Source organism: Euprymna scolopes, chromosome 46, assembly GCF_053919585.1.
Source record: "Euprymna scolopes isolate OS-2025 chromosome 46, ASM5391958v1, whole genome shotgun sequence".
Lineage (NCBI taxonomy): Eukaryota > Metazoa > Mollusca > Cephalopoda > Sepiida > Sepiolidae > Euprymna > Euprymna scolopes.
The window spans coordinates 39,979,601-40,005,814 of NC_136527.1; the positions used below are offsets into that span (position 1 = coordinate 39,979,601).

The window sequence follows — 26,214 nt, forward strand, 5'->3', positions numbered from 1 at the left end:
AACATTAGAGAATACTGGCCATACCGCGATGAACTGTGTTCTGAAAATGGTCTAGCATACCGAGCCACATGGCTCATCATTTCAACAGAACTCAGACCCGATATGATTACCAGGGCACACAGATCTCACCTGGGCATTCAGTACACACTGAACACAGCCCGCAACATAATGTTCTTGCCACAAATGAATGCAGAGATCACCGAGACAGTCTGAAGGTTCGAAACCTGTCAACTGACTCAACCTCAACGACAGCAAAAACCTCTGATGACCCACCCAATACTAGTATATGAAGTGATTGAAAATACACTAAGTATGTACGTGCAAAAGGAATGCCGATGCTCAAAATCTATAAATATTTGGACCCCTCCCTTTACTTTAACATTCACCAAAAATCAGAAAATTAGCCAATGTCAATGAAATTTCCGGTAATAACCACGGAATATAAGGAATGCATTAATTTTTTTTTATTTTAGTACAAATGTATTAGTTTGTGTAAACACAAAAAATACCTTCACTAAATTATGGTTTTCAGTAGTAAAAATGCATGAATTTATTTTTTCTTTTTATGAAAAATTAACATCGTTAATTGTAACAAAAATATTTCATTTTTACAGAAATATTACGAAAAAGCCCCTAATGTTCGTATTAATGAATTCGATATAACTCGAAGTAAATTTAATTTCTTGAACTACCTATATTATTATTGAATTATACATTGTTTATTTAATATTTTCACAAAAAATTATAATTGCAAAAAATATTTCTACTTTCTTTTAAATTACAGGTTGCGCATAATATTTATATGTACAATTCTCATTTTCTTTGCTTGCATGAATGTGAAACTTTTTGCCATAACATTTTTATATAATCTTGAAAAATAAAATTAAAATATTTAAATTTAAAAGCAGTAACATAGAAAAATAAATTAAAAATGGTAAAAATTATACAAACCTTCATGATATGAATGTACGGATATACGGCTGGAAAAAAGATAATTAGCACCCCTATCTCCCTTTAACTACCTGGCATGATTTTCAAACAGCCTTTTGTCTTGTCTTAGATTTTGAGCTTTCGTATAATCCATCTTTCAAGGCTTCAGTTTTGTTGACATTCTGCAAAGCGAGAATCTCTCGATTTGGGAAGTCAATTGAGCTATTTCTTGTACAAACAATGATTATCATGGAAATAGGAACAGAAACCTATATTTATCTTTCAAATGATTTTTACAGGTAATTTAACTTCAAAATTTACCTGAATTGCTTATCTCGTCATGAAAACATTTCTGATAACTTTTTTTTCAAGAGTACAAATATTTTTTCATGTTGGAAATCAATTTTCGTCATTATTTTTTCAAATCCAATAAAAATGTAGTCGGAAACCTAAAAAACAAATATGATAAATCAGCTTTCAAAACTATGTCCCCATCTTTATTCCACCATTTTTTGCCCGTACAAAATTTTTTGCCTACATAAGAATGTTGTTTAAAGCGTCGATAATGCAAACCCGCTTTTGGTCTCGCATTTTTATTATTTTTATACACTGTAAAAATCTTATTAAAATATTATTTTTTAAGTTTCTTTTTTTAATCAGCAAATCTTCATGGTGTTTTACTACACGTGTAATTTTTGTTTGTTAAGTTTATTTAAAGTGATTTTTGTTTAAGTTTATTTAAAGTGATTTTTGTTTGTTAAGTTTATTTAAAGTGATTTTTGTTTGTTAAGTTTATTTAAAGTGATTTTTGTTTGTTAAGTTTATTTAAAGTGATTTTTGTTTGTTAAGTTTATTTAAAGTAATTTTTGTTTGTTAAGTTTATTTAAATTGATTTTTGTTTGTTAAGTTTATTTAAATTGATTTTTGTTTGTTAAGTTTATTTAAAGTGAGGGCCAGGCTTCAATAAACACGAACAGATCACGGCAAGTCAATAACAATAATAAAATCGACCATAAAACAAAGACCTTGATCGCTTGGAGATGCAAGTGAGCAAAAACTATGCATTATATGAAAAGACTGTGTAAGATCAGTAAGTTTAATGAACCAAGTCTAGTGCTCTGGAGAACAAAATCACATTTCTTCAATTTTTTTAAGCTGGTTGGCCGAAATACAAAATAATGTGTGCCAAATAACAACCCTTTTTCTGCCTTTGACCGGAGGAGGAAAAGAGGCGAAAAATAATCTTTAATAAATCACATACACACCTACATCTCATGCATATATTAGCAAGAGAGTTCGGGGAACAGAAACGAATTGCTACACACATTTTTGGATGTAATCGATCTAAGTGCTTCCAATTCATTAACTTGGCTTTGGTCTCTGAATCGCAGTGATAAACTCAGGTTTCCTCCTATATAATCAGTCTTTTTAAAACTTTTGACTCATATTCTAAGCACGTCTCCAAATTCACCCTTGAGCAATCGACACATAAATGTTATAATCACGTTGCACACCAGTTTTTGTTATATCACCCAAGTTAAGCAACATCGAGTTTGGTCAGTAACAGATCAGTGACTATTTAGGAATAGAAGACGCTATATGTAAACGTCGCCAACTCCCTGCAAGATTTGCGAAAACCTAATGTAATTATTTCATCTGACATTGGCGAATATTCAAGCATTGATCTTCAAAAAAGTAGCCTCACCAATGAGGGCAACCAAATTTAGGTGCTACTCCTACAAATTTCATGACATATTGGAATTCACAATGCCAACGTTTTACAAGAATAATATGATGTCACAATGTTTCTTTTAATGCAATCAAAAGTTTCCTGTGGTGTGCGTGATTTCAAATAAGACAACTGATCAATGCATGGCACTTGACAGGCTCCATTGCTTACTTGACTGATTTCAAAAACTTCGGAACAACAATTTGTTCAGAGTTAAAATTTGCCATATGACCAGAAATCATTGTATATACATTTCCACTAGATAAAACAAACGGAAATTGGTCAGGAACATTACTTATTGAACGTCCATAATATTTTTAAAATTGCACATTAAACATATCTAAGAAAACAATGAAAAAAAGCTAAACGCTTAGATATTTAAACATGAATACTTGATATAAAATAGACGTTTTATTAAGATGTAGTAAATTTAAAAAGTAAAAAAAAAACTGGTAAGATGTGACCTTGGCATAAATATGGATTATTTTTGTTTTACATGTTTTTAAGATTTACATAATTATTAAGATAATCAAAGGATCATATTCTTTCTATCGTTTTTGTGTGTGAGTTACACAAATTTTTAACAAGAACAACACACATATAAAATTATTTTAGTTCTCACTATCGATGGACGAGTTAAAAGAAGGCGTGCTACTTATGTAGTTGTGTGCACGTCAATTTAAAAGGGCTTCGAGTTTTACTCACACACATAACAAGAATACGGTTTTTAACTTTTAAAAATCTTATTTTAGTCCTCGCAAAAGAGTGTGGAATGTATTTGACAAATTGCTAATTTAACGTTATATACTTTAGTTAGTTTGAAGAAATCCTCTTGGAACTTACACATGATTTTATCACGATATGAATTCATATCCGAAGGCAAATTTATGGACAGTTATTATCCTTGCTAAAGTTTCGTCTTCTAGGCATTGTGTATGAATATTTCTTAGAATTTCTCATTGGGCCAGTTAGTATATTTGAAATTTAAAAAAATTTATTTTGTCTAATTTCAACTGCTTCTATAATTACTGGAATGGAGATTTTCCTAAGATTCCAGTTTCTTTTCTATGTCGAACATAAGAACCTGGTATTTTGTTATTTTTTCATATCACTTTATTTAAGCGAGTATTATTTAGGACATTCACGTCTTAGGTTGATTCTTTTTCTTTCTTGTCGCATTTCATCATGTCAGATTTAATAGATCCGTTTTCTAGACATGTAGCTGTAGGAAACGTAGAGTCAACGTGGATGGTGTATGATATGTCCAACTGTTGTTCCAAGGACTTGCTGCAATATTAAATATTCAACATTTTAAAGATCGTCATGTGGATATATTTACACATTCCATAGTAGCTGTCCTCGATGTCAAATCATTCACTATTTCTGTGTAGTTCAACCTGCACTTGTCATTGCTTAGATCACTCATCTTAGACAAATTGGTCATGACTTTTGATCGTGAACAGATATTATAATTATGTCCTGATCATAGTGGAGACATCCTCTTTTAAGCCGTTTTTTAAAGACTTCCTTACTTAGTGAATGAATCGAGAAAATACTTGATATTGTTTGGCCTATTTTTCCAATTTTATTAAATAGAAGTTGTGGAATATTTTTAACAAGTCTTTTGGGTGATTTAGAAGACTTGTTTTCTACTAATGTCATATTTGGTAGACAGTCTTCATTAAAATGGTTGGACAGTTTCATGATAAATGTTGTTTAATGGGGTTGGTATACTTCACATACTGTCAATATATTTTTTTATGGCGCAACAAATTTGCCTTCAATCCAAAAGAAAAATCACATACTTCAAAAAGAAAGTGGTTTGTCGCCTGTGTGTGTTAGCATATGACGCAACAAACTTGACTTTCGTGCAAAAGAATAACCACATATTTCGCAAAAATGTGGTTTCTCTCTTTTTTTTCATTTGTCTTAAATTTTTCTTCTAGGGGTGGGGCATCCAACCAGATGTCTGACATTTACCCCTATTTTAGTGAGTCCAACCCAGAGATCTTTTCAGAATTCTAGCCGTCCCTTTCAGTGCATTCGTTTGTATTTCACTTGCACTTGGTTCACCGGGTATGCTTGCTATGTACTTTTTAAAGTTCTTTTTCATAAGCCCAGTTGCTCCTATGATGACTGGTATAATTGAAACGTCTTTTAGTTTCCAATTTCGTTTCATATCATACATAAGTCCTTGATACTTTGTTATCTTTTCCCTCTCAGCTCCGTTAAGCCCTATACCATTGGGTACACTGACCTCTATTATGGTCGCCTTTTTGTTTGCTCTGTCCTAAATCACTATATCTGGTTCAACAGGCGCGTTTTCAAGATATGTAGCAGTCGGGATTATGTAGTCATAGTGAATGGTGTAGTTATCATTCTCAACTGTTTGTTCGGGTATATGTTCCCAGGATTTTTTTACTACACTGAATGTTGAGTTTCTTACATATCTTCCAGTGAAGGTATTTGCAAACTCCGTTATGGCGATCTGTATAATAACCATCTCCAAGTAGAACTTTGCAACTAGAAATCAGGTGACACACACTCTCAACCTCAGTGCTACAGAACCTGCATTTATTATTGTAGCTTAGGCCACTCATTTTTTTGAAGGCGTTTGTCATCAGGCCCTGGTCTTGTGATGCCAATATCAACCTCTCTTGGTCGTAATGGAGGGATCCTCTTTTGAGCCAGTCCAGGGAACCATCCTTATCGATATATTCTTGGGATAGTTCAGTCGGTAGGTATTTTGCCCATTTATGGTTGGTCCATTCTTCTGTTTTAACACTATGGAACTGGCTAGTATATTTTTTCCGACTTTTCTGGGCGATGTCAGTGGCAGGCTTGTTTGGGTTCTCAGCTTCATTTGTAAGGCAATCTTTTCCCAAATGAGTGGCAAGTTGTGTTATAGATGTTGTACTACTTGCTCGGTTCTGATAATGGTCTTTAATTTTCATTAGCTTTGGATTACAGGAACTTATTATGTACTGACCTATGCTGACAATTGTGGCTCTGTGTTGATGATTGACTTCCGAGAGTCCCATACCCCCTTCTCGCCTGGGTAGGTACAAACGAGGCATGCACTGGTTTCGATAAATAACTCGGTACAAGGTTAACATTTTCCTTGTCTTTCTGTCAAGCCACGTTATTTCTTTCTGAGGCCAGTCAATAATGCCAAAACTATATGTTAGTACTGGCATGGTAAGTTGGTTAATTGCCGTAACTTTGTTCTTGTTTGTGATTTCAGTTTTGCAGATTTTTCTTACTCGGCGTAGATATTCTTGGCTTAGTTTCTCTCTCATCTTGGAATGATGGATGGACTCATTTTCATCAATGCGAGGTATTCGTATGTTTCCTGTTAATCCAGTTCTCTGATCTCACTATTTTCATTGTGCTGAATGTTTTCAGTAGATATCTTCTTGCCAGCTTTCAGAGTACACTTAGCACACTTATCCAGCCCGAGCCTCATTTTGATGTCATTGGAAAAAGTGTGGAGAATTTTTAGTAGATGATCTAAATCCTTATCCGAGCTAGCATAAAGCTTAAGATCATCCATGAAAAATAAATGATTTATTACCTGGAGGATTCTCTTTGGCGGTTGTAGCTTAGATTATAAGCACCTTGCTAGTTCTTTAGAAGCTTACTTAGAGGATCAATTGCCAAGCAAACTAGAAGAGGAGATAAAGTGTCTCCTTGGAAGATTCCTTTTTTGATTTTTATATTTGGAATGGATATCCTTCCCCCGCTATGGTTAAAGGTAATGGATGTTTGCCACTCCTTCATTTGGGCAGCTATAATTTCTTGTATGCTCGGGTGGATCTTGTATAATTCGAGACATTTTACTATCCACGAATGGGGTACACTATCAAATGCTTTCTGATTATCTATCCATGCCATATTTAGATTTCTTTTTCTTTTCCTGCAATCTTTCAAAATGGTCTTGTTGATGAGCAATTGATCTTTGGTGCCCAGACACGTTTTCCTGCATCCTGTTTGTTCCTCCTCAAGATAATCTCCGGATGAAAGATGGTCATAAATGCTGTCAGCTATTAATCCAGTGAATAGCTTGTAAGTCGTGGTTAGGCAGCATATTGGGCGATATTTGCTGGGGTTTTTAGTTTCTGTGCTTTTTAACTATTAAGCTTGTATCGCCTTTTAATAGCCATGGATGTGTCGCTTCATAAACTTTCAACATTCTGGTGAAACATCTGCTATAATGATCATGCAATGCTGTTAGCTGTTTTGACCAGAAGTTAGATATGCTGTCAATGCCAGGTTTCTTGTGATTAGCAGTTCGTGCCAGCTTTGATCTTATTTTATCTGGCGTTATTTCTGGCTCTGGCATTTCTCTTTTATTTTTATTTGCATTGATAATATCTCCGATCCAAAGGGCCTCTTCGTTATGTACTTCCTCTTTTTCAAATAAGGGTCTCCAGTAATCGTCTAATTCCTGTTTACATGGGGGATCTTGGATTTTAATTTCCTCTCTTATTAGATTTCTGTAGAAAGTTCTGGGATTGTTTGCAAAAAGCTTATTCTGTGTCTTTGCATTAATCTTTGCCATGCGATGTTTAATTCTTTGGGCAATGGCTGGTATTTTGCCTTCCAGTTCCTTCACTATGTTTCCAATATTTTTACAATTTGTTTTAAATTTCGCACAGATTCTTTTGACACTGTTTCTGCCTTCCACTGTGGAATTCTTCATGAACTGCTTTAATTGGCTAAGCTCCTTTCTACAGGTGTTTATTTGTTTCAGCAGCTTGACTTTCCATTTTGGTGTTGCTTTGGTTACATTAGGTGTTTTATTTCTATTTTAGTGTTTATGCAGAGGAAGTATTTTGTTGCTAATGTACAGTCCGGCTGCATATGTGACGTTATTTAGCTGCCTAAGGTCTATTTCTTCTGGAACAAGCCTTATAAGAGCAATATTGACTTTGATGATCAATGACTTAAAGAATCTTGAGGATTGTATATTAGGTAACCTAGGCCTTTCTTCCATGCTCATATTGTTGACTTTTCTATTGTGTTACACAGTTCTTCTTCTATTTCCAATTGCTCATCATCTGGTTCTGGAAGCAAAACACAAGATGCAGTTTTTCTTGGCGAGGGAGTTATTTCATATGTTGATGGGGATGAAGATGTGTAATCTGCTTTATAGTGACAGTGAAATGGTGGAGAGGATCTTGTAGGTATTTGGGTTTCTGATATGGAGTTATGCACTTCTGCTGGATTTTGCATTGTAAGGCTTATCTGTTGAGTAGTTACCGACAAATGTTGCACTGGTCTAAGGTGGTGATGTTGTGGGCTCACATTTGCAGTCTCATCGAAATCGGTGGGATTGTCTCTTTTTTGTTTTATTTTACTTCAAAGTTCTCAGAAATGAAGGGGCCCACGAGCTAGGGCTAATACTTGAACTCTATATGAGATACATAGATATTCGAATGTTCCATTTAAGTTCTTTATCTCTCAAGCACTGAGTTAGTAAATAAATTGAGAACATAATTTTCCTCTCCCCACTTAACCATTTTTATACGTTGTAGTATATCTTTTATGTTGGTCTCTTGGTCTTACTGGATTCCAGGAAAAGAATTTATCTAGTCTGATGGAGTATCCAGCTTCGTGCTATTACTTGAGGTAATATCACTTGGAGAAGGCGCACCATTCCTCGGAAAAGCTGTGGGGTAACCATAGTGAGGAGATCTTATTTGGGCAGCGAATACTATGTGATTTTGAATATTTGGTCAGAGTTTACTTCTATGGAAAAAAGTATCCTCATGCCAGGTTGTTCTGACAAACCCCTGTAGATACCTTAGATACTCGATGATAATGTCTAGAAGGCATTCAAGTTCTCTGCCGTATGTGTTGTCATATGACGCAACAAATGTGACTTCTGTGTAAAAGAAGAACCACATACTTCACAAGAATATGGTTTGTCCCCCGTATGTGTTGACATATGCCTCAACAAATTTGACTTCCGTCCAAAAGAAGAACCACATATTTCACAAGAATGTGGTTTGTCTCCCACATGTGTTTTCATATGACTCAACAATCCTGACTGCCATGCAAAACCAGAACCACATACTTCACAAGAATATGGTTTGTCTCCCGTGGGTGTATTCATATGACTCAACGAAGTTGACTTTAGTGCAAAAGAAGAACCACATACTTCACAAGAATGTGGTTTATCTCCCGTATGTGTTAGCATATGACACGTCAAAGTTGATGTTTGTGCAAAAGAAGAGCCACATACTTCACAAGAATGTGGTTTGTCTCCCGTATGTGTTGTCATATGCCTCAACAAATTTGATTTCCGTGCAAAAGAAGATCCACATACTTCACAAGAATATGGTTTTGTTCCCATATGTGTTAGCATATGATTTGACAAATTTGACTTCCGTGCAAAAGAAGAACCACATACTTCACAAGAATGTGGTTTGTCTCCAGTATGTGTTTTCATATGCCTCAGCAAATTTGACTTCCATGCAAAAGAAGAACCACATACTTCACAAGAATATGGTTTATCTCCCGTATGTGTGGTCATATGACTCAACAAAGTTGACTTTTGTGAAAAAGAAGAACCACATACTTCACAAGAATGTGGTTTCTCTCCCGTATGTGTTAGTATATGATCTGACAAATTTGACTTCCGATCAAAAGAATAACCACATACTTCACAAAAATGTGGTTTGTCTGCCATATGGGTTGTCATGTTTAACAAATGTGACTTCCATGCAAAAGAAGAATCACATCACAGATTTAGTTTGACTGTGTTATCATAGGACACAGCAAATGTGACTTCTGTGCAAAAGAACCACAAACTTCAGTATTAATTTTTCCTGGGGATTAGGCATTCTATCGGGTGCCAAATATTCTCACATTAGTTTAGTTAGTCCAATCCATTAACTTTCATGTCCCATATCACTAAATAGCCTCATTCCCTAGCTGTAAGAAATTCGAAGATATAGTGGATAGTATATAACTTACAGCATTAGATATTCAGGTTTTTACAGATACAGTAAAGATAGTTTCCCCTATGTGTTTTCATATGATCCAACAAATTTGATTTCCATGCAAAAAAAGAACCACATACTTCACAAGAATATACTTCACAGCCATGTTTGATTGCATCTTATTCCCCAACGTATGCTAGTAAGATTCGTATGAAAAAATGTAATATTTTAAACCTTTTTGAAATCACCAATGAAGAAAGGTCTTTCTTATCCATTAAGTAATTTCTTTTCATGGCTGCGAATTCTGAAAATATAAAATAAGTTGAAAAAATGATATTTCATGTGGTTAACTTGAATTTCTCATGTTTATTTTTATTAAAGATATCTAAACATCTATTATTAATGGAATTTTAAAAATGAGTAGAGTTTTATGAAATACTGGTTAGTTAATAACAACGTTTCTATGTTACCGCCGATCTAATTCGGGTGAATTTTGTCGAACTTGGGACCCTTTCTCTTAAACTCAGAAATATGTACAGAATTTTATTTAGTACATGAGAGAAGCATGCTTTCTTGTTGTTAGCGATGACTGGGTAAAAAGCCTAATTAAAAATTCTATTTTCAATCTCACTGAGGATTAAAACTTCAACATTCAGGAGTATATAAGTTACATCTGAATTTACCAAGTACTCTGACCATAGCGCCACGGATCCTAGCAGACAATTCTAGTACGAAATTTATGAACATTTTTTCTGGATGTTACCACTATATATATATATATATATATATATATATATATATATATATATAGTGATACAGTGGTACTATATATATATATATATATATATGTATATATATATATATATATATATAGTGGTACAAAAATGTCTGCACTTATCATTTTTTCAAAAGCTGCAAATTTAAGCTAAATTGAGTGTAACAGTTTAAAAAACTAATAATATGCCACAATAATACTGGACCTCAAGCACCTTGTAACGTTGAAACTGTGCACCTAGGATTAAATTCTTCATCCTATCTTCGACTGTTGTAGTGCGTGCAATCAGTGTTTTGCCTATTGGGTTTTAATTCATTGCAAAATATCACTTTCGACCAATATGAAGAGTCATGATTTTAATGCATCTGATGGAGTCCAGGCGGCACTTTCTATTCTTTACACTAATCATTTGCTTGCATCTTGCAACAGAGTCTCACGAATTAAATTCAATTCTTAACTGTAGAAATAGAACCCTTTTTAACAAGATTACATTGTTGTTGGATTTGTGAAACAGTTTCAAACATGTTTCTGACGTTGCTGTCTTAAGCATTGTCTTACCTGTAAGAAATAACTCTAGGATGACCAAATTTAGGGACATCATAAACCCTGCCAGTTTTTTGTGCTTTTGCACAGTCACTCGTACCGTTATTTAATTCTTCATCCTCCCTTGGACTGGCGTAGTGCCTGCAATCAGTGCTTTGTCTATTAGATTTTAATTCATTGCTAAATATCACTTTCGACCAATATGAAGAGTCATGATATTCTATTCTGCACTTTCTATTCTTTACAGTAATCATTGGTTTGCATCTTGCAACAGAGTCTCATGAATTAAATTCCTTCAATCTGTTCTTGCAATAGAGTCTCACAACTTAAATTCCCTTAATCTGTTTTTAACTGTACAAATAGAACCCTTTGTTCTTTGTGAAGCCGTTTCAAACATGTTTCTGACGAGCTTGTCTACAGCATTGTCTTACCTGTAAGAAATAACTCTAGGATGACCAGATTAGGGGATGACATGAACCTTGCCAGTTTTTTTGTGCTTTTGCACAGTCACTCGTACTGTTATCTAATCACACTTCAATGTCTGGCCGATTTCTAGATTATATATACCAGAAAGGTGGAGATTAGTGAGCTCCTAAATGTCACTAAGAAGAAAGCGAGGCATATGGACTAGGTGTTACGTTGCCTAACATGGAATGACAACAATTACGATTAGAGATGCTTTGTTGCCTAAAACGTGGTATTTTAAGCTGGATAAAAGCTCATTTGTTTCCTTAACACACCTTACTTTTGACTGTTCTTCACAATCTATAATTATTTACTTCATCCTATGAGAGCCAATGGCTCCACTTTCCATCCATATATATTCAGACATAAATGATTTTTCAATCTCTTCACATATTACAGCTTTACAATGTTTTTCTAACCTTACTGTTAACGTATGACATGGCTCACTGCTGTATAATTTTCCACATTTACATGGAATCTCTTAATCATGATTTTTACATAAGCGTCTGTACATGCCCATATTCCTAAAGAGTCAAATCACCCTTGAATACTATCGTGTCTACCTTTCTGGTGGAGGGTTTATCTTAAATTTTCCACCTCACTTTGATATGTATTGTTATTAGTACATATTGCTTTTGCTCGGTGTTGTAGGAAACAAACTATTACATTGTTTACATTATATGGGTTGTAAGAATTGACTGGCTTCATATTTAAGAATAGTATGAAAGTATTTTAATGATGTTAATCCCACGTGGCATCATATAACTTAGAAAGTAAAAGATACAAGAATTTAATTAAGTAAAAGATACAAGACATTGCGAGGGTGAGCTCAAAAAGTTAATGACAGCAGAACATACATTTCATTTGCTGCAGGTTTTGACCAGTTACTCTAATAAATAATAAGGAAACCTTAACGAATTGTAAACATACGACAAAGAAGAGTCATGTGAAGTTGAGGGAAACAAAAAATAAAGAACGTGACATTCCATTTTTTACCTTCCTGTTTCTGCTAAAAAAACAACAAATATATATATATATATATATATATATATATATATATATATATATATATGATGCATGAGATAATAAAAACAAATATATACGCTCACAATTTTTAAAGCTAATTTCCAAATATTTTAAGTTAATTATTTTTCCATCTCTTTCGTGTTTCTTAACAAAAATTCATTTGGAGTTGTTTTATTATCTTGTTCTTTTGTCAGTAGCATACTATTGTTATAATAAAGCAGCAGCTATTTTCAAATTTTGTGCAGGGACTTCAGAATTAAAAAAATTATAGTGGGATAGACTGGAGAAGCAGACAAGTCAGAAAACAGGTACTGGATTTTTTAGAGGATTTAAAGTATAGGAGAGTGATGAGACACAAGCTGCAAGATCTTCAAGCAGCTTAACAGAAAGCTATAGCAGAAAAATGGAAGATCTGGCTCGACACAAGCTAGGAGTATGAAAACGACCCCATGGAGGTTTGTCACACAAGATGGCGCAGTCCAGTTCAGGCTATGAGTTTAGCTAGTCTCCCAAGATATGGAGATAGATGTAAAAGAGGAAACAAAGTAGAGAGTAGGGGACTAAAATTTAAAACTAAAGTAAGGAAAAAGCTAGGTAGATAATTAGGTGTTACTGAACAAGGGCGTACAATGCACATAGAATTGATTAGAATTGAGGGAAAAATTATAAAGGAGCAGAGGCGTTAGTAATACATATGTGATACAAAACCGTTACTGCCTTAAGAAAAATGAGATGAGGATGTACTTTGGTTTAGTAACGATAAGAATATTTGATGAGAATATAGCTCTGGAAGATGATGCCCATATTTAATCAATAGTCAGCACAGAAAATTATGTTAAAACACCAGCATTTGCATCCATGCATTTGTGCGGATTTTAGAAATTGTTATAAGTTTGTAAGTGGTAACTTTTGATTGCTTATAATGAACAATACCAAACAATCACCTTGAGAACGGGTTGCCAAATAGCTAAGTGTAGAGTATGTTGTAACATTACTGTGATTATTATACTTGATGGACAAAAGAATGAAATCCCCGAGAGGGTAGACAGTCAGCTTAATATGAAGCTTGCAGATATTGTTATACTGGCTTTCAACCTCTGATCCCCCTCGCCAATCTTTCATGATAAACACCCGTCTAGCTGAAATCACAGTCAAAAATTTCCCCACTCTAAAACAAAACGTAGATTCCATGAATAAAGCTTCTTTCTTAGAACTGCACGCATGTGAAACTGTTTCCCTTTTGACTTCAACATGGATGTCTTCAAGTCTAACATAAACAAATTCCTGATAACCTGCCCCCTAAGTAATGACACTTTATCAAATTTCCTATATTAATGAATAATGCAACACTATCCCATTGATTACTGTTCACAAAATAACCCTTATCTCCGAGTGGCTTCTGGGCCTTGATGTGGTGACCTTCATGTAAAAAAAAGGTGGGCTTTAAAGGAGAAGGAAAATGTTTGTGCGGATTTTTTGTTATGAACTTTGATGGCTTTGAGCAGAGACAATGACGTTCCCTTGTAGACTTAACATGCAACATAACATTAGCTACTTTTATTTTCTCTATCGCTCTCCCTCAACCCAGGATTGTGCCCTAATAAACAAAGTCTCTGACAGCATAGATACAGCACTTTCCCTCGACACTAGCACACAAGTTCATACATTTGGTGACTTCAATGTCCACCACAGCAACTGGCTTGGATTTTCTACTTACATAGACGCAGCTGGTACCACAACATGTAACTTCTCTATATCTCATTCACTATCACAGATGGTTACGTTTCCAACCCGTTTACCAGACCAGCAAGAACAACATGCATCACTTCTAGACCTGTTTCTGACCACAGTTCCCGATCACTGTGTAACAAATGCCCACGGCCCACTTGGGAACGCCGATCATGCAGTTGTAATGGTTGAAATCGCCCTAAACGCTAGAGCCAAAACTGAAGAGCCACTGCTCAAAACAACAAGATATTATAAAAAGGCTGACTGGGAAGCAATCAGGGACCTCATCAGAGAAGCTCCATTGCAAAATATCTTTTCACTTCCTGCTGAACATTGCGCTAATGAGACCACTGAATGGTTCAAAGCAGCAATTGAAGCACATGTTCCCACACGCAAAATCTATAGCAAACCTCACTCTCCCCAATGGTTCACTTCAACTTGTGCAGCTGCCATAGCGCAAAGGCAGCATGCATACCGCAGATTTAACCGACATAAGTCCAGTTCAAACAGTCAGAAGTACATAGAAGCCAGAAATAACTAAGAAAGAAATAGCGACAGCTAAGAGCGAATTTACTGAAACCACTCAAAAACGCATCGAAGCACAGAAATTAGGAACCCGAGACTTCTGGGAAATTTACAACAGTGTAGTAAATAATGGGCAATCAACAATTCCCCCACTATCCAACAATCATGAGGTTGTTTTCTCAGCAACTGAGAAGGCTAACTTGCTTGTCAGACGGTTTGCCTCAAACTCCACACTGGACCCTTCCAACCACCTCCTCCCTGACTTTCCTTTGCAGACAAACGCCACACTAGATGATCTGAAAATCACCCCTGCTGAGGTGCATGCTATTATAAAAAACCTTGACACTGCAAAAGCATGTGGACCTGATCTCATCCCAGCTATGCTATTAAAAAAGTGCGCCGCCGAAGTAGCTCCAGTTCTCTCCAAACTTTACAACAAATGCCTTAATGCATCTTGCTTTCCTGCCTGCTGGAAAACTGTTTCTGTAGTGCCAGTTTTCAAGAATTCAGGCGAAAGAACTGATCCCATAAATTATCGCCCCATTAGCCTCCTCCCACTTTTGGCCAATATATTTGCAACAATAATTAACCAAGCTCTAGTCCATCACCTTACAGATGCTAAACTTCTGACTGACCAACAATATGGATTTAGGCAAGCCCGTTCCACAGCAGACATCCTAACTGTAATCTCAGAACGTATATACCAATCACTGGACAAAGCAAGGGAGGGTAGAGCGGTAGCTCTAGATATATCTAAGGCTTTTGACAGGGTATGGCATGAGGGTCTTCTCAAGAAAATCAAATCATACGGCATCACTGAAAGAATACATAACATAATTAGATCCTTCTTGGATAAGAGAATAATCCAGGTTGTCCATGACGGTCGTACATCTAAACAATATGATATAAATGCGGGAGTGCCTCAGGGGCCTATCCTTGGACCTCTGCTATTCTTAATATTCATAAATGACCTCCCTGACAAATTGTCTGTGAGATGGGTATGTATGCTGACGACACCACATTCTATAACAGACACGACAGGACAACAAATGAACATATACCTAAAGAAATGGCAGAAATCCTAGAGGATGACCTCCGATCCGTAGTGGAATGGGGACAAAAATGGATGGTCACCTTCAATGCTGCCAAGACTAAACTTGTTTCCTTCAATAATTACAAGAACCCTTCCCTACCGCAAATAGCAATGGCCAATGACACTTTATCTATCCGTGCTAGAAAGCTACTAACGCCAGAAACTATCCTATACCTCTATAAGGCCACCATTCGCCCATGTATGGAATATTGTTGTCATATTTGAGCTCCTAGACAAATTTCAAAAGAGAGTTGCCAATCTAATAGGTTCTGAACTGTCAGCTAAACTTCAGCCTCTGTCCCATCGACGAAATGTTGCATCCCTCTGCCTGTTCTACAAGTACTTTAACGGAGAATGATCTGACGAACTGCAAGCACTTGTGCCCCCATGACGTAAATACCTCTGACAAACCCGACAAGCAGCTAAATCCCACCCCTTCAGAGTAGAGATCCCTAGATGCAAGGTAGCCTTCTACTCCAGTAGTTTCTTCCCCAGAACAGCTAGACTTTGGAACTCCCTTCCAGGTCCCTGCTTTCCCGACTGCACTGACATGCAAAAGTTCAGGTGAAACGTGAATTGACATCTTGCTGCCCAACTTCCTACACAGTACTCCTGATGCTTATGTCCACGATAGTATGCCCCTACAACAAAGTGGCAATGTGCCTTGTTTAGTGAAAATGTAATTTTTAAAAAAAGAAATAGACGGTAAAAATTAGACGGTAGGAAGTACTTGGTAGGTGCAATAAACTCAGATCATTTTGATTCAATCGAGTTTGCATCATATAAGAAGGTTAAAGGCTCATCAGTATCGCAGGAACATCATACATTTTTGGGTTTTGATTTCATTAGGAAACAAGAGGCAGATAAAGAAATTATTAAACTTAAAGATGGAGATGAAGGTAAATCATTTAAAATGTAACAAAATGTAACCGCAGCATATGGTCACAATACATGTATATACCAGTGGCAAGTGGAGTTTCAGAACGATGGAAAACAATGCCGAGATAAGCAGAAAGAACATACAACACCTAGAATTCCCAAATGCTCACCCATCTGGTAATAGCCAGGCTCAACGTTCCTCACCTTTGTTGATCTGATGAGAACCTTTGGTGTCAACGTGATTATGTCGTATATATAACTCGATTTCATGATGAGATATCTACTGCAAGAGAATTGTTCAATTTGCATTTTTGATTGGATATTCTTAATTTTCTCTTCTTTCTATTGTTCTTCATTTTTGAAGACAGCCGTTAAACCTATGGAGGTATAAAGTTGGCTATGAGAAGAGGGAGGGAAGAGAAAGAATTTTTGATGATTTTGCTCATGTCAGGAAATGATCAGCATCTTCTCATGCTAATCTGAGAAATGATGCACAAGTGACTGTCAACCATTTTAGGCTTTCTTTCTTTCCTTTCTTTTTTTGTTACATGACTAATCTTTTGAAGCACACACACATGCTAGCCAAGTAAGTTATGATTTTCCATACACAAATTTAGAACATCTACTTATGAAAGCCTCATTTATAATAACTTCCTTTTCATCTATCAAAGTTAATGTCCCCAAATTACAAAATAATTTAATTTTATGAAATCTTCACTTTTCAAAACAGAATTAAAGTTAAAGGCTCCTATTACAATCCAGTAGGTAAATAAGGAATCTCCTTTATTGCAAGTAAAAACAAAAACATATAAAGAAAAAAACATATTGTGATTTGCTCATATCATTTGCAAGTAAAAACAAAAACAAGTTTTCGACATGTAAAAAATGTAAAAAAATACATATTGTGATTTGTTCCTATTATTTCGATTATTTGAACAATTGTTCTCATCTTAATGTTATTTTTACAATGTTTGCACAATAAATAACACTCAAGATGAGAACAGTAGTCTTAATAATCTAAATAATACAAAGAATCATTCCTCATCTAAAAAAAACAGAACCGTAATATAGTATAGAATGCAGTTAGGAGATTCGAAGATCATATCCGTCGCATTTACCACCTGACAAAGGTCAGAGAAATAGTTGGCAAAAACGTTGTGAAAAAACAATAAGATGAAAACAACAACTAATAAAGATGAGAATAATAGTCCAAAATAAAAATAAATTAATATATATATATATATATATATATATATATATATATATATATACAGAACCGTAATATTATAATTTGTTTAAAAATTATGATTATTTTTTAAATTTAGTTAAAGTTATTTGTAAGGTTTGTTAAATGTATTTTTGAAAGAACTTAAAAATACAACATAAGTTTCTTTAGTTATCAGCATTCTTTAAACAAACGAACAGAAAATTTGATAACTGCATTTCCAAATAAATTAACAGAAAAACTCTTTGGTACACTTACGTGTGTGAACAGTTACTAATACATCGATCCCTCAGATTGAAACCACTAGACGAGAATACAAACATTTAATTAAAGAAAGGAGAAAACGACTAAATATAAAAAAGGCTTTTAAAAAAAAGGCTAAATTCGCAAAATTGGCTGAAAAAGTCGATGTTTCCAAAGTGGAGGATCGATTTACTAGAAATTTGCATTAGAAACAGAACACAACTTAAAAATCGTAAATATTGAAATTTTTTTGATAATCTGGTAGATTAGTGACAAGTACACAGGAGCATACAACTTCCATGCATGCGTCGAACATTTATTTTTACTTTAAGCCAGTGAAAATCATTTAAAATTCATAATTTTTCATTGTAAACTATAAAGAAGTTGTACTGGTCATTGTCTAGAATCTTTCAACACCCCTCCTCACCCAATAAACTTTTATGATTACCACTTTTATAAGTTTTCGGGGGTGGTGAAAACGAATATATGCTTTAACAGTTGTGCAGAGAAGTAGTTTTCATAATAGGAAAAATGTACTTTTTTTGAAAAGTGGGGTATCACTTTTCATTTTAAATTTAACGCAAAATGAGCACCCACTTTATGGCAACCTAGTGAGTGGAGATAAAATTTATTTTTCTAATAAAGGACATTAAATAACAGAAAAAAGAGAAACATCTGCATACAGTTACGTGTCATTCCTTATGTTATCATTGGTGGCCAATTCTTTACATTGTATAATATTCGGAAAACGACTTGTTTGTGACAAAGTTTAATTGGATATTCGTTTTCAGCATACATAAACCTATAGAAATCGTCATATCAAAGGTGACTGTTAAGTACCATTTTACCAAAACGGCTTTCAGGCAGCCACCCCCCAAAATTATCATTGTGTGGCCTGAAAGTGCGTGCTCATTTAATACTAGTACACTTATTGATCTGCGCTATTTTTAAAATAGTATTTTTAAGTTTATTAAAGTTTTATTTTTATTAAATTGTAAGGATAAAGTACAAAATAGGTACAAAACATCCTCCCCCCCATGTTAAGAATAGCTTTCTAAAAATAAAATAATTATTTCAGCATAGATTAATAAGTGCACTAGAATCGCTCATTTTACATTAAATTTATATTAAAAAAAATAATTCCCACTTTTGGAAAAAGTAATTTCCTCATATTATGAAATCTAATTCTCTGCGCCACTGTTGAAGTATATATTCGTTTTCAGCACACCTGAAAATCTATAAAAAGGTTCCATTGTTAAGATTTTTTTTTTTTGCTTTACGTCAGATTCTAGACATTGGTCGTTGTTTTTTCTTTTTAATATTTAAGTATTGAAAATAAAATAATAGATTAATGATAATAATCCACTGATAAAATTGAAAAAAAGATGAAAACAAAAACCATTAAACAATGAAAAACATTTAAGATTTATAGCTTTTTTGGTTTCTTTGGTAAACAAAAATAAACAACATTAGTTAAAAAACATTTAAAATTTAGGAAATTATTTTTTCTTCGGTAAGCAATTAAGCAGTTTTTGTTTATGTTTAAGTGAGTATTGAAAACAAAAAACAAACAAAAAACAATCGACAGTGAAAAAATGTTCAACGATAAATCAACATTTTCATTAGGATTATTGGGTTTGTATTACTGTACACATAGATTCGAAAAAGTTGTCAAAAACAAATATATAACAAATAAATGTTATCAAAGGCAAGATAAGTTACTTTTCTACCTAACTGGATATATTTTTCGTGTCTTTATTCAATGTAACATGTTTATTCAGCTCGAAAAGCATACAGTGTTTAGCGATATATTGGAAAATTCAAAATGGCGGCCGACACTCTCTTTAACACGGTAAGTTCAGGAAAAGATGCTATAAATAATAAACTAGACAAAATACTGTTAGAAATTCGCTCATTATATGTTACCGTGACATTAGTTGACATATATTCGGTGTTTTTTAATAGTATTTTGTCTAGTTTATTATTTATAAAACATTTTCCCAAACTTACCATGTTAAAGAGAGTGTCGGCCGCCATTTTGAATTTTCCAATACATCGGTAAACACTGTATGCTTTTCGAGCTGAATACACATGTTACATTGAATAAAAACACGAAAAATATATCCAGTTAGGTAGAAAAGTAACTTATCTTGCCTTTGATAACATTTATTTGTTATATATTTGTTTTTTGACAACTGTTTCGAATCTATGTGTACTGTACAGTAATACAAACCCATTTTTAGCGTTAACCATTCGATAATGATGAAAAAAATAATGAAAATCGGCGAAAATAAATAAAAAAATACTTTAAACTTTTGAAACAGTTAAAAACATTTAAAATTCATAAAATTATTTTTCTTTGGTAAACGATAAAGAAGTTGTTTTTTACATTTATCTCAGTATTGAAAAAAAAAATCGACATCGAAAACTTTTTTACGATAAATCAACATTTTCATTAGGATTATTCGTTTAGTAAATGTAGTTATCTCCCTTACATTTTAAACGTATTCTGCAAATGCGCAAAAATCGATACGAAATTCATGTAGTAATACTTACGTTTTTGTTTTATAATCTGCTTTCGATTAACTTTATCTGCTTTTATAAAGGAAACGATTTTTTCAAATGTGATTGACTTTACAAACTCAACTTAACATTCAAGATGACGAACGGAAGAGCAAGTTCGCAGAAAACAAAATTGAAGAGGAAAAATAAAAAAATAAATCATTTCGAAATAGAGCCGATCTATTTAGTGAATATAACGGATAAAATTAGTATTATTTTATTTAACATTTTAATATTTACATGAGAGAGAACAGATTACAAGTTTCATTTTTTATTAATTCTCTAATTCGCTGCAATTTAATGGCGGAAACTTTTCGTATTTTTATTTATTTATTTATTTATTTATTTATAGATTCCTGATGAGTTTTTGAAAGATTAAAGTTAATCTGGTGCTTGTGCATTTACGAAACACATTGAAATGAAGATATTGAAAAAGTGGTGCCCGGAAAACTCGTACCCGGAAAACTCGTACCCGGAAAAATTCCCCCCTTTTTGCTAGGTAGGAAAAACTGGTCTCTTATTGAATAAATATCGATTGAAAACACATTTTATTACCGTTCTTGAAGGAGATATTGTTTTTAAAAGAGACTATGAACCTCCGTAATATTTTAAAAATTATTTTTAACCCTTGCTTAACAAAAATAAACTTGATCACGGAGTCAAGATACGAAAAACGAAACCAAATATTTTTTTAAAAAATACTCTAGTTTTAACACTTTTGTGTCATTACGAAACAAAAATAAAGAAAGAAAACACGTATTAACAAATAAAGCAATTATTTTTTTTAGAAGAATTAATTCAGTTTAAATAATTCTTGTGTTATTACAAAAACAAAAAAGATAACACGGTCTTATGTAATTTTGGTGCCGCGCGCGCTAGGTGTATCAGAATTTTAGGCGGAATTTTTGACACCCCCAACAAAAAACTGCGAATAAAATATATAAAACTCGTAATTTCTGTTTTTAAAGTGGGTTGTCAATTTTCTTTATGAAATATACTTCCAAAATAAACTATTACAGTTGTTTAAAACATAATAGAAGTATTATTTTTTTATTTTTTAAAAACAATGTTTACAAACGTGCGTAGACATTTTGTAAACATTGTTTTTAAAAAATAAAAAATAATACTTCTATTATGTTTTAAACGACTGTAATAGTTTATTTTGGAAGTATATTTCATAAAGAAAATTGACAACCCACTTTAAAAACAGAAATTACGAGTTTTATATATTTTATTCGCAGTTTTTGTTTTTAAAGTGGGTTGTCAATTTTCTTTATGAAATATACTCCCAAAATAAACTATTACAGTCGTTCGCAGTTTTTTTGTTGGGGGTGTCAAAAATTCCGCCTAAAATTCTGATACACCTAGTGCCGCGCTGAAATAATAACATTATTATTTCGAAAGCCAGTCTTAACATGGGGAGTGGGGTATCGTTTGAAAGTCATTTCGGGGGCACTTGTGCCGCCGTACTTAAAAATGTACAAATTTATTTTCTTTTGGAAATGGGAATGTTCGTTTTAAAACTATATCTACCTGAGTATGTTCTTTCATTTTCGGCCATTTTTTTGTTAAAAATTATTTACTAAGTAATGTCGAGTCGAGTGTGAAGAAGAAATAAAATATATTAAGTCAAAAACATTTCTTTAAGAGAATAAAAAAAATGCAAAATTCGTTGACTGTTTTTTTTTTATCGGCAAAAACTGATAAGTGAAATGGGACTATTTTTCACCTAAGGTGGCCCATCTTTACTAACTTTTGTTTACAGTCAGCAATAGAAAGAGACATTAATTCTGTCGCTTACAGGCCACAACAGTTCATAACACTAAGAATCGGAGACGGTTATCTCCCCTGTTTTCCAAATGTTATGAGCTGAAGATACGAGATTTTTTCATACTAGCATAAAAAGTATATTTTTTAAAATGACATGGAATATAAAATATAAATATGGATAAACTCTTAACAATGAAGAATGGAAAAAAACCCATTGAATAGTATTTTTCATAGGTAAGACATTTTTGGAATTAATATATACATATATTTTATCGCAGTAAGTAAAATTTGTTGATTTTCTTGAAATCTTTTTTAAAGAAGACCGATTAAAAAAAAACAAACAAATATTGCATAATTTGCTATTAAAGCTGTTATTTATTTTTTTAAATTTGGTCTTTGCTCCCTTAATTGAAAAAAAAAATAGGGTTTCAATTACATTTTTCCAGCTTCGAAAAATAGGAGGTCGAATTATTCAATATTTTATACCGCGTTTTTAATGGCGTTTTCTGACACTCCTAGTAAACCGCTTCTGTAAGCTTACTGACAGCATTATTAGCGTCCTAAATTATGAGATGAAAAATGAATGAATCTCTTAGTAAAAAAACAGCGCTCGTTTTCGGGGGTGCTGAAAACAAATATCACAGTTAAATTTGCTTTATGAGCACCACTTTCTGGTCACATTGTAATTTCTTTATATCATAAAGCAAATTTAACTGATATTCGTTTTCAGCACCCCCGAAAAAGAGCGCTGTTTTTTTACTAAGAGCTCCCTCCACCACTTTTTGAAAAAGTAATTTCGTCATATCATGAAAACTAATTATTTACCCCAAATTTAAATATGATATTCGTTTTTAACAGCACTGAAAACCTTTAAAAGCCGTCATTTTGAATTTTTTTAAGGAGTTGAAAAGAAACTCGACATTGACCATATATATAAAATAATAATCATAAATACACAAATATTTTTTAAAGTGGCAATAAAATCGAAATCGATGAAATTAAAAAGTAGTTCAGTTCACTTACAAAACAGTAGAGTTAAGTTCCAAGATTAACTTTTAAACCGTCTCTACAATTAAAAAAAAACAACTTTTTTTTGTAATATAAACAAATTACAATAATTATAGAAGTTTTTAACAAAAAATAAAAAATAGTTGTATAATTTGCATATGCCTCTCCGTTTAGTCCCTTCAATAGTTATCTCCCTTGGCCAGACATATTTTCTTATAGAGTTGTCCCTGACTCGACACCGGCAAGTTGACCGGTGTTTTATTCCCTAATTGTACCTATTTACTATGCCTCCCCACGGGGCAGAGTTAGACACCAGGGTCGTTTTTTAACGTAACTGTAGTCAGCATCCTTTCTATCCCAACATTTCGTTTTAAGTCATCTCCGGTAAGAAACATATTTCCTTCTTATAGACACTTTTTAATATTTTTAACGTTATTTTTTTTAGTATCATTTCATCTTAACTACGAACTTTATTTTCTTTACCCACATGCCCGACCCCCTTACTTTTAGCTGTGTTATTCATTTCCTTACGCATACGATTCCCCATTCAGCCTTTTCTGAAGTCCTACCTTACTAATATTCCTGGTGAACCAAGTGCAAAAGAGATCCAGACAATTGCACTTAAGGCAACAGCAAGGATACTAAAAAGAGCTCTCGATTGGTTTCAATAAAAAGCGGGGCAATGTTGGCTGCCCCATACCCAGCATTACAATCTTCAAAGGAAGAAAAATGCAAAGGTGAAAGCCTTTTATAACTTCTCGATTCTTATCTTTTCTCTTTGTGTTCTCAACAATGTTTGTTTGTTTTGTTTATTCTGTTTGTTTCATTTTTTTTATCGTATCTACTCTCAATATGCCTATATAAAAGGATGGCAAATGTGTATTTCAGCGGCGTAAATTATTTGACAGACAAAAATTGGTGCTAATGCAGAGAGTGATCCGCGCTATTTTTTAAATCGTATTTCCACGTTTAATTAAAGTTTTATGATGTTTTTTTTTTAATTCAATTGTAAGGTTAAAGTACAGAATAGGTACAAAAACCCTCCCCATGTTAAGAATGGCTTTTTAAATAATAAAGTTATTATTTCAGCACGGATCACTCTCTGCATGAGTACCAAAAATTTATAAAAAATTATTTATTTTTTAGGTGCTAGTGCACTTATTGAACCGCGCTGTTTTTTTTCTGTTTTTTTTTAATAGTATTTTCAAGGTTAATTAAAGTTTTATTATATTTGTTATTTATTAAATTGGATAATCTGGAAGAAAGAGAGAGCCGGTTTCCTCCGTTTGACTATAGGTGGCGTTACTGCCTGCCCACCCAGTTACGTAAGCAGGGAAGCACAAAGGCTATATAATGGCATCCTTGAAATAACAATAAATGTCTTTGTTATATTTTAATTTTAAACATGTTTTTTTTTTGTTTTTTCAAACATTTACGTTTTGTTGCTTGTTTATTTTCAAATATTTAATTTTTTTTTTTTTTTACTTTTGCGTTTTTTCTTTTTACGTTTTTTGCAAGCATGAACTAAATGTTTTTGCTATATTTTTCTTTTAAACATATTTATGGGTACAACAGTTTTTCCGCGAGTATTTTTTACGCTCTTATAATAAAAAAATCAACGTTTTTTCTGTTATAATTTTTTTATGGACACCCCCTTTTCTTAATTTTGTTTGAATAAAAAACCAACTCATATATGTTTGCAAAAGAACAAAAAACAAAATCATGTTTAAAATTAAAATATAACAAAAACATTTATTTTTATTTCAAGGGTGCCATTATATACGTTACATACATAACTGGGTGGACATATAGTAACGCAACCTATAGTTAAACGGAGGAAACAGGCTCTCTCTTTCTTCCAGATTACCTTAAACTGTAAGGTTAAAGTATAGGTTATATAGAAAACACCCTCTCCACCCCATGTTAAGAATGGCTTTCTAAATAATAACGTTATTATTTCTGCACGGATCAATAAGTGCACTAGTACCATTTTTTTTTATATATAAAACACATGATCCCAAGGCTGAAATAAAACCCGAAAAAATTTAATTTTTATTTTTTTTCAACATTTTTTTTATTAACTTAAATGTAAAATAATTGAGGCCGCCAACTTTTTTGAAAATGTGTAAGGCTTGCCAGATTGGCCATTTTGAGGCCAAATTTGGCCTTGTTCCGCTCTTGCATGGATCATTGGCCTTTCTAATGTTTGCCAGATTGGCCTTTTACGCTCTTGCATGGACCATTGGCCTTTCTAATGTTTGCCAGATTGGCCTTTTACGCTCTTGCATGGACCATTGGCCTTTCTAATGTTTGCCAGATTGGCCTTTTACGCTCTTACATGGACCATTGGCCTTTCTAATGTTTGCCAGATTGGCCTTTTACACTCTTGCATGGACCATGGTTCCACGCAAGAGCGAAAAAAGGGCCAAATTTGGCCTCAAAAAGGCCAATCTGTCAAACATTAGATAGGCTAAATTTTCAAAGCAATACAGCGGCTTCGATTTATAGTTTTTTGTCTGTCAAATAATTTACGCCGCTAAACTACACATTTGCCAAAAGAATGAAAAACATAAACAAATCGAACTTACTAGATGATATAATGACTTCCGGTGAATGCTGGAAAAATATCCAGTAAATAAAACGTGGTTTAGTAATTCGTTATTTGTATTTTAAACTAAATATTTCATCGTGGTTTATTTGGAAGGCATTTCATTTAACTTAATATGAAAATGGATAATAAACTTTCAAATATCAATTATTGAATGG

General features: G+C 33.5%; 1 protein-coding gene across 2 annotated transcripts in view; it reads right to left on the minus strand.

Annotated features, from left to right (window-relative positions):
• The window catches only part of LOC145271192 (uncharacterized), a 144,883-nt gene extending 124,099 nt beyond the window's left edge, over positions 1-20,784 (minus strand). The window contains exons 1-2 of one of the 2 annotated variants that reach the window (XM_080126723.1): positions 20,665-20,784; positions 3,056-9,910 (exon numbers count right to left, since the gene is read on the minus strand). In XM_080126723.1, the coding sequence (XP_079982849.1) occupies positions 5,041-5,958 (918 nt within the window). In that variant the 5' untranslated portion in view covers positions 5,959-9,910; positions 20,665-20,784 and the 3' untranslated portion in view covers positions 3,056-5,040. Of the gene's footprint in view, positions 1-3,055; positions 9,911-20,664 lie in introns of those variants that run through there. The other variant, XR_013865746.1, reaches the window with a different exon arrangement.
• Positions 20,785-26,214: the final 5,430 nt, after the last annotated feature.